This window comes from Diceros bicornis, chromosome 3 (assembly GCF_020826845.1).
Source record: "Diceros bicornis minor isolate mBicDic1 chromosome 3, mDicBic1.mat.cur, whole genome shotgun sequence".
Classification (NCBI taxonomy): Eukaryota; Metazoa; Chordata; class Mammalia; order Perissodactyla; family Rhinocerotidae; genus Diceros; species Diceros bicornis.
The window spans coordinates 42942561-42957570 of record NC_080742.1 but is presented as its reverse complement, the minus strand read 5'-3'; the positions used below and the strand labels follow the sequence as shown (position 1 = coordinate 42957570).

Here is a 15010-nt window from a genome sequence, read left to right as displayed (position 1 = left end):
TATTTATTTATTTTTCCCCCCGCAAAGCCCCAGTAGATAGTTGTACGTCATAGCTGCACATCCTTCTAGTTGCTGTATGTGGGACGCGGCCTCAGCATGGCCGGAGAAGTGGTGTGTCAGTGAGCGCCCGGGGATCGAACCCGGGCCGCCAGTAGCGAAGCGCGTGCACTTAATCGCTAAGCCACGGGGCCGGCCCAAGAAATGCATTTTTGTACTAACTTGGCGTGGAAGAGCATTAGCTTTGTTAGGAAAGAGTTTCAAACTGAAGACAGATCTTCAGGAGACAGCCTATCAACATGACCTTGGGGCCACCCACGCCAAAGCACAATAAATCGTCAGGAGGCAATTCACTGTTATGAAGAGTAGAAAATGAGGTTGACTCCATTTTTTTTTCCAGTCAGCAATTGGGTACAAAATGGCTCAAGAGCCACTTAAATCCCCAAGAGACCTGAGTTATCTGAATCCAGATCAACTGACAAATAGTATGTAATATATTTCTCGGCAGCTCCCTCTGAGCGCTCCAGCAGCAGTAAGATGCAGGCACAATCTTGAACACCAAATGAATCAGAATCTCTAATTCTCAGAATTAGAGAAAACCTTTCCAGAAGATGGACTGTAAGGGCCAGTTTACTTGTTGAATCACGTCTGCTGTTGTGCAACACATCCTTGGGCCCTCTCTTGGCTTTTGAACTCAGTTACCGTGAATCAGCGTCACACCAATAAAGCTGCTTGAGCTGGAGATCCAGGTCTGAGATTAACATGTTCCCTGAGTGGGCATGCGATGGCAAACCTTTCTGCACCTCACAGTCAGGCATGCATTAAATATCATCACATTACTTGACCCAACAATACCCTAACTGTAATTAGGTTTCTAAACTGTATTGTTCCTTACTGATTAAGTCCTTCTGAAATCATCTACGTCATTTTTCCCCCCCAAGATTGCTTTAAACAATGAGGCAAAGAATGCATGTTGGTTGTAGCATCCTGTACTGATATCTGCTTCCAGGTTTCAATGGGGAAATGTAGTGGGGACACAATTTTTAAGACCAACATGAGCACCAAATAGAGCAAGTTTGCTCAAGCTATATGAATACTTAACTTACGAGGATGAGCCAGGGATGAACAAGATAGGAAAGGGGAGAGTGCAAGACAGAAATACTGAACAAAATTACCATTTTTAATTACTTTTAAGTTTTGAATTTTCATTTTTTAGTGGGAATGTGAAGCTTTCCAGCAGGCAGCATTTACAGTTAAATTTAGGCTTACTGCTATCTAGTGACTCCTACAAACTCTTATAACCCAAATGACCTATTGTATGGAGACTTCTTTTTTTCCTACATGACTGGACTTGTTACTTACGTAGACCAGCCCTGCAGACGATCATCAGCTGCAGGCGCTGCCTCAATACTGGAAATGCCAAAGGCACGGGTCATCAATTCAACGAGTTAGCACTTGATGACCATTATGTGGCATTATGCTTCATAGTCAGCAACAAGGCCTTCAGAAAGATATCCAATCATCCTTCATCTTTAAACATGACACTTCCTTAGATATTTTTCAGTCACTCTCCTCACTGTTAGTCAACGTAATAATTTCATGTTTCCTGTTTAAAAAAGTTTCCCTATCAAGTTTTGGCTCAACTATTCATAAATCCAAGAGGATTGTTATATAATTATGCAAAACTGATTAAATATAAAAATTTTTTAAAATATTTTTCACACAGAAAGGATGATAAGATGAACATAATCTAAAAAGAAGTCACTCACACAAATAGAAATTTTACCAGTCATCATCAAACTGGGTCTACTACTACTCTTCCCACATAGAAGACACTGGAAAATATCCCGGGTTTTAAAGATATTTAGGGCAGCAAACTTAATTTGACCTTCTAAATTCTGAAAAGGTAAAAACTCTTCAATATCTCTTTGCCTAAATTACTCTTCTCTTAGTTTTATCATCTTTGCTATCAAGACTTTCTTAAAAACAACAAAGAAAGCAAAAACCAAATACAAATGCTGATGTCAAAAATGGTAAATCTTAGGGGCTTGCCCAGCGGTGTAGTGGTCAAGTTCAAGCGCTCTGCTTTGGCGGCCTGGAGTTTGTGGGTTCGGATCGCAGGTGCAGACCTACACACCACTCATTAAGCCATGCTATGGTGGCGTCCCATGTACAAAATAGAGGAAGATTGGCACGGATGTTAGCTCACGACCAATCTCCCTCACCAAAAAAAAACAAACAAAAAAAATGGTCAAGTTTATCAATCACATACCCTCACATGAGAGTAAGGCAACTTGAACAGCTAATAATTATCCTCCTTTTGTAATTAAGAACACAAAGCTCAGACAAGTTAAATGACTTGTCCAAAATCAAACACCTAAGTAACTAGCAGTTCTAAGACTTGAATGCAGAACTTCAGATTCTACATCCAGAGCTCAACAGTAGAAGTCGTGAGGTTAGATAGAAATGGGGATAATTCTAATTCATTTCCAATCTTATATTTTGATTAGAACTTTAAACACACACATCTCTCCCCCCCCACACACACACACAACACAACCTACCCCTTTTCCGAGTTTTGAACCGCTGGCCTGTTAGCACTGGCTTCTGATGCTTATTCATAAAATTTCTGAAAACAAAGAAAATAAAGATTATGCATTTCAAATAAGCAGTTCATATAAAAGTATCTAGCTAAGAAGCGTATGTTCAACCTCACCCATACTGAATATATTTTTTTGAAATGAGGTATCATTTTAACTATTGAACTAACAAAACTTTTAAAGTTTAACAATATCTAGTGTTGACAAAAGCCATAGGGAAAACAACCAGACGTCAACTTTGGCATAGGTGATGGACTCCATGCAATACTTTTGGGAAGCATTTGATGAGTATCTATAAATATTTACATGTGCATAACCTGTGGTCCAGCAATTCTAACTTTACTTTACTAGGAATTTACTCCACAGTTATACCCACACAAGTATGCAAATACACGTGTGTGTAAAAGGACTTAGTCGTAGCATTGTTGGACGTATAAAATAATGGAAAGTTAAATGCCCGTAAACATGAGCCTGGTTAAAGAAGTTATAAGCCGTCAAATGCAACATTATGAAGCTTTACAAAAGAATGAATTAGATCTAAATTTGCTACATTTCTGGCCTTAGCTACCTCACTGACTATGTTTCCTACATCTACCTCTCTTCCCATCACTCACTGTGCTCTGGCCACACTGGCCTTTCTTCTTTCAATGTGCCAGAGAAGGTCACCTCTCTGCTGGGAAGGATCTTTCCTGTTCAGCCATTCACCTGGCTCACTCTCTGCACTCACTCAAATGCCTCCTCTTCAGTGAGGCCTTCCCTGACCATCCCAACTAATGGGGCCCCTTGTCACTCTCTCTCTCTTTCTCCTTACCTAGCTGTATTTGTCTTCATAGTCCTTAGCTGTTCCTGCCATTTTATTATTATCTGCGTGCCTATGGTCTATTTCCCCCTAAGAGTGTAACTTCCATGTAGGTAGGGTCTTTGTAGTTTTACTCAATACTGTATCTTTAGCACTTAAAACAATACCCAGTAAAGAGTAAGCACTAAATAAATAATTGTCAAATAAGCTGTTGCACTGATATGGAAAGATGTTCAAGTCATATTGTTAATGGAAAAAAACAAGTTGAACAAAAGAGTGTAAAGCATAATTTTTTTGGTTAAAAGAGGGTATATACAATATTTGCTGTTCTATGCAAGGAAAATTTAAGAAATATACAAGAAACTCTTAGCAGGTTTTTCATTTGTTTACCTCAGAGGATAGGGATTTGGGTATTTTATAGTCTTCTACTGGATTTAATATACAATTAAAAATATAATAAATTATCTTTGAAAAACCTGCTCTACAAGACCTTTTAAAAATTGAGAATAAGCTTGCAGACATAAATATTATAATCTGAAAACATGTCTAGATTGCCTAAATTACAAAGACCAAACAATTAAGATAATGTCAAGCAAATTATTTAATTACCTCTCAAAGTTTTTTAAAATTATGATTTGAAAATGTCTAATTTTCTCCATTACACAATTAAACAATCAAGGAAATTTGCAGTATTCAAGTAAATTATTTAATTACGTCACAAAGTTTTCAAAAGAAATCCTTGAGAACAAAAAAAAAATTATTCTTCAATTTATGTACCAAAACTTTCTCCCCACCCCATGAAAGAGAAACTTCTATCATAGAAAGAAACTTCACATAGAAAGCTTCTGTTTATCACTGAAAACTTTAATCATAATTTAAAAAGTTAAACTAATTAAAAATAATGAACACAAAAAGTAATTTCTTTTATGGTGTAAGTGGAGAGAATTTTTATCAATCCTATAAAATAAAGTGAACTTAATACACCATGCTTTGAGATACAAAGGTGACCACGCTGGATTCCATGCCCTCAAGGAGCACAGAGCCCAGCAGAGATAAAATCATTTACAACACAATGTGAGATGTGAACAGCAGTACAGAGCTGGAACAAGCGCAGAGCAAATGATTGATGGCTGTGTGCGTATGGGGCAGCAGCTACATATTGAAATAGTTACCAATGCAATAAACTTAATCAATGAAATCTCATTTCATTTGACAGATGCTGGAAATCGAGCTTCTAATGCATTATTTATAGTCACTGCAAAGCTCTTTCGTTCAGAAATTTCCCTGCTGGCATTTTCAACAGGTTCTACCTTGGATCAGCAAACATTTCACTGGGGCACAAGTAATGAATGTGTGTGTGTGTGTGTGTGTGTGTGTGTGTGTGTGTGTTGTCCTTATCACTTCCACACCTCTCAAAACACAACAAATATCATATAAAATGTTTTCTTGTGTTAGCAAAGAAAAATACCTGTTAAAGAGTTTGGGTCTCGTACCAAGATACAAAAACAAAAATGGAGTCCAAGTAGCCTGAAACTTGTCGAGTAGATGAACACGCAAGGAAGGAGTTACTCTTTGCCAAAGACGTTTTTACTTTGGAATTAATAAAAAATATTTTAAAAGTGTGAGTGCTTTCTAAAAGTTTTATTTTAGGGTCCGGAATATAAACACATAGAAGTCCTTAACTAACTCTATGTTTGCACTTTGTTTCAATTTTCTGCTAATGGAGAATTACCAGCAAACACAGCCTACCTACGAGAGAATTACTCTCTTTTAAAAACCTTTAGCTCTGTTTAGACTTTCTTCAGTTCTAAACACAAAAGTGTGTTTCTTCACAGCCTCGTTACGTGGGCTTATTTTTCACACAACCTCAATATAGTCTATGTGGAAAATAACATAACATGTAAACATAAAAAGGTATGCGAAGATTTTGATGTACACAACACCAAAAATTCAAACAAACACAGAGACTCACCTACCTGTACTGAAAGACTAAATGAAGATAATCTGTTCACCAAAGTCACTGTCATTTAGCTGTTACTATTTGGAGCACAGGCCTGGCTTCCCTCTATATTTAGCTCTCTGTGCTACATTATAATCTGCTCCAGTGAGGGTCAGCCTTTATAAGGCACTCACTGAAGCCCTGGCCGAAGAGCGGCAAGGGCACTTGGAATAAGAAACTGTGCTAGATTCAACCTGGGACAGCAAAAAAGAACAACAAAGACAATTCTATTAAGCCAATGTCAAAAGCTTTCTTTTATTAGATTGCATTACAATTTACAACTTGAAATCAACTAACCGAAAATACACAAATTAAAAAAAAATTCAGAGTTTAACAGAATCCTTGAAGACAACTTCGTCTGGGATACAACTTATACATCATGATGATTTGGCTTCCATTCAAAAAACTATACGCCACAGTACAGTACACAGTATTTTGTCTACACATACAAAATAAGCTTGTGTCCCACCAAAATGGAAAAGCTCCATGGCTTAAAACGGTATTAAAAAATATTGTATGTAAAACGGTAAAACAAAATGGATTTAAGTATTTCACACGTCATCTAAAAGATTAAATTTCTTGGACCTTCCACTAGGTAAAAGAAAACTATCAAAATACTAAAATGATCCAATCAATCAAAAATTAGAAACCAGATACTCTATTAATGAATTTTTTGAATAAATTTCTATTTAAGATTAAATTGAAATATTTTAATTGAAAGATTTTTAGGTCTAACATATTAGATAAATTTTACCCCATTTCACTCTCTTCATCTTCTAACTGTCTCTGTGTCCTTTGCAGGTTCCACTCTCTTACTCCCAACCAGACGCTGGGCCCAGGCGTGACAATGGGCCAAAAGCACGGATGGGCCTCAGGGCAAGTGTATACTAATTCCGCCAGCGGTCCAGCTCACCTTGAGTACAAGACTGACAGCTTGCATGTCGTCTTGCCTGGCATTCTTCTTTCTCTTCGTTTTGGAAAGAATCTGATCTACCAGAGAAAGACATCTTCTAGATGTCCCTATAAGAGGATGACTTCTCAACTAGTAATCCAAAGGTTTGGTCTGATACTCTGTTCTTGACTGTTCTTCTGGTCTGGCTCATCCTTGAACTATGATAACCTGTCTCATGTAACATGTTAGACTACTAATATATGCCATACATATAATAACTATGCTATTCAAACAACTTCAACTTTATGAACATGTATACTCTAAAGCAAGGTCACAATCTTTTTCTATAAAGGGACAGAAAGAATTTTAGGGTCTGTGAGCCACATGGTCTCTGTTTCAACTACTCAATTCTGCTGTTATAGCCTAAAAGCAGCCATAGACAATATGTAAACAAGTGGTTATGGCTGTATTTCAATAAAACTTTATTTACAAAACAAGTGGTAGATCAGACTGGGCCCCAGGTCGTAGTTTGCCAACCCCCGTTGTAGAGCAACATATCCAATAGAACTGTCTGTGATGGCGGAAACGTTCTATATCAGCACTGTCTTATATGGTGGCTACTAGACACGTGTGGCTATTGAGCACTTGAAACGTGGCTAGTGTAAATGAGGAACTAAATATTTAATTTTATTTAATTTTCATTAATTAAAATTAAAATAGAAATAGTCAACATGCCTCGTGGCTATCATGTTGGGCAACCAAGTTCTAAAGCATTCCTTATGGCCCAACACACTTAAACTTGATAAAAAGGTGAAAATACTTCCAAAGAATAGGGATATTTAAATTAATGTTTCTCAAATAAAATAGCTCTGAGGAGCATTTTGCCCCAATTTCAAAACCATGTGGCTACAGCAGGAAAGAAAAGAAAAAGTACTAAACTTCAAAGTGAAAGTTTCTGTGTGCAGCCAATATTACTTAAGACAGTAGGGCAAAAAAGACTTTCAATTATAAGTTAATAAAAATTATAGGGCAACAATATTATCCCCAAAGCATAAAGTGTTTCATAAAGCTACAATAACACTAGCACACAAAACTCATAACATAATTGAGCCACTTGACTGCAACATTCTCATAAAGTACTTTGTTTCGTAGCAAGTTTCAAGAATGACCTTTTATTCTATATTTCAAACGAGTGAAATAATTTACCATTAAAAGAGCAAACTAAAAATTGCCAATAATTGTAAACTATTCTCCTTTCCATGAAAGCTAAAACTTCAAGAACAAACATCATAAAATCCTTACAGAAAGTTGTCATATCCAGTAATCATTGGGTTAATAGCATTGAAGCATCATTCTCTCAAAAGAAGCAAAAATAATTAAATGGCTAAAAGTTTAAATTATTAACACTCTAAAGCAATAAACTAAATATATGCCTATAATAACACTATACAATTTGTTGCCCAAAATAACATTAGCTTGTTTAATATCCTTACCATGATTTTGTAACAAACAACCTCTCTCTAATCAAAATCACCCAGCCTCTACAAAAAGTTTCATTATAGCTCCTAGTGAATTCTATGTTAAGTTTTGGTGTTTATAATAAATGAAAAAAACATTAAAAATTTAAAATAACAAATAGCGTACCTATAAAAGAAAAATGTTTCTAAATAAAATCAAATATTCCTCTCTTTAATACAAAAATATTACTCCTATATTCATATCCCTTCATTCTTATCCTTAATGGCATAAAAGAACAAAAATATCTTCCTTAAAAAGCACGAGGGGCCGGCCCCGTGGCTTGGCGGTTAAGTGCACGTGCTTCGCTACTGGCGGCCCGGTTCGGATCTGGGCGCGCACCGACGCACCACTTGTCTGGCCATGCTGAGGCCGCGTCCCACATACAGCACCTAGAGGGATGTGCAATTATGACGTACAACTATCTACTGGGGCTTTGGGGAGAAAAAAGAGGAGGATTGGCAATAGATGTTAGCTCAGGGCCGGTCTTCCTCAGCAAAAAGAGGAGGATTGGCATGGATGTTAGCTCAGGGCTGATCTTCCTCACACACACCCCAAAAAAAGCATGAAACTTAATAACAGCTCTCACCTCAAAAATTTACAACTATATTTTCCAGTGAAGGACTTTAATGGTAGAAACTTAAATTGTGCAAACCAACTACCTTATAAGGAAAGAAAGATCAAAGCCCAAAGGAGTTGTGTTATGAAAAAACAAGAGCACTAAGAGTTAACTGTGTTCATTTAAATTTTCCTTAAGAAGATATAACATCCCCACGATAAAATTTTCATTACAACATTTCCAAAACTACTTCACATCTTAAAATTGCTAATATACCTATCTTATTTCTGAATGTTGATTTTTTGCTTCCCTTTCAATAAAAATGGAAATATTCCAAAAATTACATTTTAAGTATCACTGTACAACCTCTGCATAGAAATAAATTAAGACAATTATATAATGTCACTTATTTCATCTCAATGAATTTATTTTCAAAATCTTTCAAGAAGTATAAATTAACTCCTAAAATACTTTCACTCTACTTATCAATTCAAACCCTCTAGTTAATGTAATCTCTGACAAGTCCCCTAGGGCCTGCACATTCTCTTCACCGGGCCCTGCCACTTTCCCCAGATGGAATCTCTCCCAGATTCTTCCCTTCCCCCAACAACTGATCAGGCTCATTCAACTTTCCAGATGGTCTAATCTTGCTGCTGTCACTCTTACGTCTCTCAACACTCTGAAAGACACAAACACACATACACTACACACGTTGTAGCATACTTTGGCTTTTAGAAAACCTATCCCTCAAATATAATGTTTCAGGGTATTTTGATAGCAAAATGCCCTAAAATCTCTGTTCTAGATAAGACCCGCAGAACTTTGTCTACAAGACAACAGGACTGTGATAACGACTGCATACCTACAATATTTCAAATTGTAAATTCTGAGAATTTAGAGGAAATGGTGGCCTAAAACGAAAAAATATCCAAAAAAAATCCAATGATTAAATGTCTAGCTGTGGTTTAAATATATTTATTAATTTATCAAGTATTTTTGGGGTGGTTATTGTGTGTCAGGCATTGTACTAGAGCAGTGGTCTCACTTCAGGGTAATTTTGTCCCCCCAGGGGACATTTGGCAATGTTTGGAGACGTTTTTCATTGTCATGCTGGGGGGGGGAGCGCCAGTGGAATCTAGTGGGTAGAGGCCAGGGATGCTGCTAAACAATCTACAATGCACAGGACAGCCCTCACAACAAAGGGTTATCTGATCCAAAATTTCAATAGTGCCAAGGCTGGAAAACCCTGCACTAAAAAGGAAACAATGATGAGCAAAACCGGAGATATAGTTCTTGCTCTCTAGAGTTGAAAATTGTACACACAGGTCTAAACACACCAGAGCAACAACCAGGTAGATATTTCCTTGCATGACTTGTTTCTGTTTGTCAAACATTCCTGTTAAGTCTAGAGAAACAAATTTATCACTGAACAGCTTGTCATAGCTAAAATCAAAAGATTAGATACAAAATAAATGCTTCCCGCAGTCTTTGATACTAATTGATGTATTTCCACATGGAAAATTTTACATCCTCTGACACTCAGGGGGAAGGCGGAGGATAGGGAACAAAATAGGATTTGAGGAGGGAGGGAGGAAAAGAGGCTGAGCACCAGCAGACAAACTCTGCCTGCTTTCGGATATCGTAGTAGTGAGAATAAAAAGACAACATGGAAAAGAGAAACTTGAAAATGCAACATATGACTGAAAATCACAACTGCTTAATTTTTAGCACTTGGAGAAAACAATGATATGCTAAGTAAGAAACAGCAAAAAACAAATCTATATACATACATGCTATGATCTTAGCTCCATAAAATACACTAGCACGCAACAGCGGTCAACGTGAGCAGTGGGTTCAAGGGGGATTTTATTTCTCTTATTTTACTTATCTTTCTTTTCTATATTATAAGTATATATAACTTGTATAATTAGAAAATTGTATATGTTTAAATGAAAAATCTTCAGCCTCTTCTGAAGTGTAAACCAATTCCAAAAGCGGCACAAGTAATATTTGTGCATAAAAAGAAATATGCCACAGGATCTAAATATCATTTCCTACTAAAAGAAACCAAAGTTTCTTGGATAAATGGCTGATTCCAAGGTTGCAGAAGGGAAGATTCAATATAATCCTGGGACATCTGTGTCAGAAACTATGGAATTGCTTAAAAAAAGATCAAAATAGATCAGATGACATAGGAAACACCTTGAGGACAATTCCACTGGCATAATCTGATAACCTGGGACAATTCAAGCACCAAAATAATTAAGGACAGCAATGGAAATAACTCAGTGAATAAAACCAAAGTCCACAGGTCCATACTCATCACATTCATTTCAGAGAAAGCAACTTATCAGTGCACAAGGGAAAGGGAAATAAGTGGGCAGAAGGGAAAGGTTTTTCTTTCAGTAGAATGCCAACTAATAAATAGAGAAGGAAACATGGAGTTAGAAAACCACTCTTTTGCAATCATTGTACCAAAAATTGATTCATGCAAGAATCATCAATGTATGCTAAATGTACCCTGACGTGTGTGTGCGTGCGTGTGTGTGTGTGTGTGTGTGTAGAGCTGCTTGATGATCAACAAGATATTTACATAGCCTCAAAGCATCTTCATATAAATTACAAAAGGAAAAATAGTAACTGCATAGTGGAGAAACAAGATAACACCTTAACCAAGAGACAACACATATCACATGTCTCTACATATGAGGATAGGATACCGTTTATGTGGTATTCCAAACAAAAACACATGACCTGAATCTAATCATGAGGAAACAAATGCATATGTAGGGACATTCTCCAAAACTGGCCTGTATTCTTAAAAAATGCCAGTCTCTTTAAAAAATCCCGAAGATCAAAGAACTGTTGCAGACTAAAGAAGAACCAAAAGACATCACCAAATGCAGTATGGAATCTTGGAGTGAATGCTCTACTGGGGGAAAAAAACACACACAAACATACACACACACACACACACACACACACACACACACGACATTATTGGGACAATTGATGAAGCTGGAGTATAGACTACAGTGATATAAGTATGGTATCTATGTTAATTCACTGAATTTTATTATTGAACTGTGGTTCTGTAAGAAAAGTGTCTTCTTCCTAGGAAATACACACTGAAGTAATAAGGGGCACAGCGTATGCAACCTACTCTCAAATGTTTCAGAAATAAAAGTGAACATGTATGTACAGATATAGAACTATGGAGTGAAGGCAAACACTGGAAGTCATACATATTTTGGGGAATGAAGTGGGGCAAGGAGAATAATTAAGGGAGCTGAAAAAGCCCAGGAACCTGAACAACACATGGATTTTGTATTTTCTGGGACTACTTAGAAATAAAGCTTGCCACAGCCAGAGATACCATAACTTTCCAAATCCTTCAGAATTTGCTTATGTATGGAGGAAATAACCCTGCTGTACTTATTGCACATTAAAAACAAACCTCAATTCTTGAGGTTTAATAAGCATTATAATGCTCATAATACATTGCTCTGGTTAATATATTTCCTTGTATTTGACTGTCCTGTGTATAAGAAGATATTAAAAAAAAATGCCCTTACTGCTACATCAGAAGAGGGGGTTCTTTATCCTGCTGCACACATAGACTACACAAAATCCTTGGCAATAAGGAGCTATGACCTGCTTAACCACGCCCTGCACTATGTATATTATTCTTGCCATGGAACTATTCTTCTGCATTACAGTCTTGATGGAGGAGAGATTCAGAAGTATATAAAATGAAACTATTATTAAAGATCATCATCATGGAAAAAATAAAGTCAATAGTGAAAAAAAATGTGCACATACACAAAATAAGATGTGAGATTTTTAAAGATAAGAAGTTCTAACCTCTACTAATTCAAAACAAATACCTAAAGGCAAAATGATGACTCCTGAACAGAAAAAGTTTTTAAAATTTTTAAATAAAATAGCTCATTATTTTTCTTATACATTTAAAAAATATTTATCAAAGCAAAACATATAAGTACAAAATGTTATATAGTAACTTAATTGATTAAAAACCATATGTTCCAGGGGCTGGCCCGGTGGCGCAAGTGGTTCCCAAGTGCCCGCGCTCCGCCAGTTCGGATCCCGGGCGTGCACCGACGCACCGCATGTCAGGCCATGCTGTGGTGGCCTCCCATATAAAGTAGAGGATGATGGACACGGGTGTTAGCCCAGGGCCAGTCTTCCTCAGTGAAAAAAGAGGAGGATTGGCAGATGTTAGCACAGGGCTGATCTCCTCACAAGAAAAAAAAACAAACAAACATATATTCCAGAATTTATCCATCAAATTAATTTCTTCCTTCAGTACATAACTATGAATTAAACTAATAATGCTGTCATTAATCAAAACTCCTTTTGATTAACATTTTTATGAACCCCTTCTTTTATATATTGTTCAAAGGCAATGAATGTACTTTTCAAGAAGCAATTTAAAACATTTATTAATCAATTGAATTATCAACAGAGTAAATATAAAATTTCACGAGGTGATGATTTGGAAGGTCCATATCTACCAGGATATATTTTAATGTTATCCATTATGTTTGCTTATCTCATTAATATATACTCATATATTTTATATATTATAATGCATACCACTTGATTACTTGATAAAAGTGTGAAAAAATTAATACTTGCTGTAGAGAAAATAATTCCTTAAAAATCACTGTTTATAAAATCAACCCATCGTGTAAATTGTCAAAAATTTAAGGAAAAATTGGGAAAAAGATGGAGAAAAAGTATCTATAATTCTAACTTTTATAGAAGTGGCCACTGTATACATTTTAACATAGTGCATAATCTTCCATTCTGTTTTTTGGGGGCATACATACAGAAAAAATTTTTTAAATCCAATTCTATCATCTTTCTAATATTATGACAAAGTACAACTTGAAAAAGAATTTCTTGCATTAGAACTTGTAGTTATGTGACTTGATTCAATGACAACCTCTAGTATCTTTATTTTAAAAGTCATGTGTTCTAATGCATCACTTTAGGAAAATCAGAAGCCTCTCCTGGAGAGGGAAATGTCTTTTGAAATTTATTAATCATATTATAGTTTTAAGCTTAGAGAAAACACGATGGTCTGTCTATATTATTTTATTTTAATCGGCTCTATAAACTACTAATACACTCATGGCAAAAAACTAACACAGTTTAAAGGGTTTGAAGTGAAAAATAAAGTCCACTTCCCAACCTTTCACTCCTGATCTCATGTCCATGGAGTGGAGTCCCATTCCATGGAAAAAGAAAATTTAATCTTTTAACATTGTCTCAGGTATCCTTTCAGAAAATGTCTACGCATATATGACAATAAATACACATACGTGTGTGTGTGTGCATATACAGAAAATGAACATTTATGTTGGGCACCAAATATGTGCCAGACCATGTGCTATCAAACAATCCATAAATTCATCAATTGTAATAAATGTACCATTCTAGTGGGGGATGATGATAATGGGGGAGGCTATGCGTGTGTAGGGGCAAAGGGTTTATGGGAAATCTCTGTACTTTCCTCTCTATTTTGCTGTGAACCTAAAACTGCTCTAAAAAAAAAAAAAGTCTTTTAAAAAAAATCAGCAGGGAGTGCTGTCAAATGTGACAGTAAGTCAGTTTATTAAGGCTGATTCTGTGTCAGACACAAAACTGATGGGAGTGTTTATGAATATTAGATCAAATGGGAAGTTAGAATTATTAGATCAAATGGGAAGTTAGAAGTTATTATGACCACAGGGACTACAGTGTGTCCTCTCTTCTCAGCATTTTAATCAAGGAGGAGAGGAAAATAGAATCTTCTGGAAAAAAAAATAACACCCTAGACTGGTAACTAGTGGGAGAATTTTGCTTTGGAGCAACTGCTTAAAAAACACAGTAGTGGACCTTCAGGAAGCTCAAAGGTGGTGGTGGGCAGTCCAAACATTTCCTCACTTATGAGGTCTCTCAACCATGACACTCCTGCCCCCATCCTCCCAAGAGGGGACCTGCCCAAGCCTCTCTAGCAGATGAAGCTTTACTTGAAGGGTTGCAGCCCAAAAAAGTGACCATACACATGCCTATTTCACATGAGGAGAGCATGAACTGGATAGAAATGCCAAAGCCATTTAGGCATTTTAGCCAAAGCCATTTACCCATTTAGGACTTAATAGGACACAGCACACTGACGATATGGGACTATACTCCCTGACACAATTTTATAGGAGTAGACCACACAAACTCACATTAAAAGAGAAAAAAAAAAACCAACTAGTGCAGAGCTACAAACTCTCTCAAGTACGTATACTTTTTTAAAAGGTTCATACATGTAGAAAACCATTCATTTGTATTCATTTACCAAACATGTGTCTGGTACTAGTCAACAGAGACACAGCAGGGACCAATCAGACAAGTTGCATGGTGCTCACTTTCTAGCAGGTGGAGGTTTGACCCAAGCACAGCACAAAAAACCTAGCAGTGTGAGTTAACAAGGATTACGGGGCTCTAGTATGTTAAAGTACATCACGTGATGCCTTTGAGTTGCAGCTGTGTTTACTAATGTTTTAATAATTAAATGTGTGTTTTTTACTTTTTAACTTATAACTGATATCCATGAGAGATGGAACACTTTGAAAACCACGGACCTGAAGCC

The 15010-nt window shown here is 36.5% G+C and overlaps 1 protein-coding gene across 1 annotated transcript in view; it reads right to left on the bottom strand.

The window, feature by feature from the left end:
• The window catches only part of BZW2 (basic leucine zipper and W2 domains 2), a 61667-nt gene that overhangs the window by 37286 nt on the left and 9371 nt on the right, over positions 1 to 15010 (bottom strand). Inside the window, exon 2 of the mRNA XM_058526654.1 lies at positions 2562 to 2626. Within this exon, the coding sequence (XP_058382637.1) occupies positions 2562 to 2619 (58 nt within the window). The 5' untranslated portion in view covers positions 2620 to 2626. The remainder of the gene's footprint in view (positions 1 to 2561; positions 2627 to 15010) is intronic.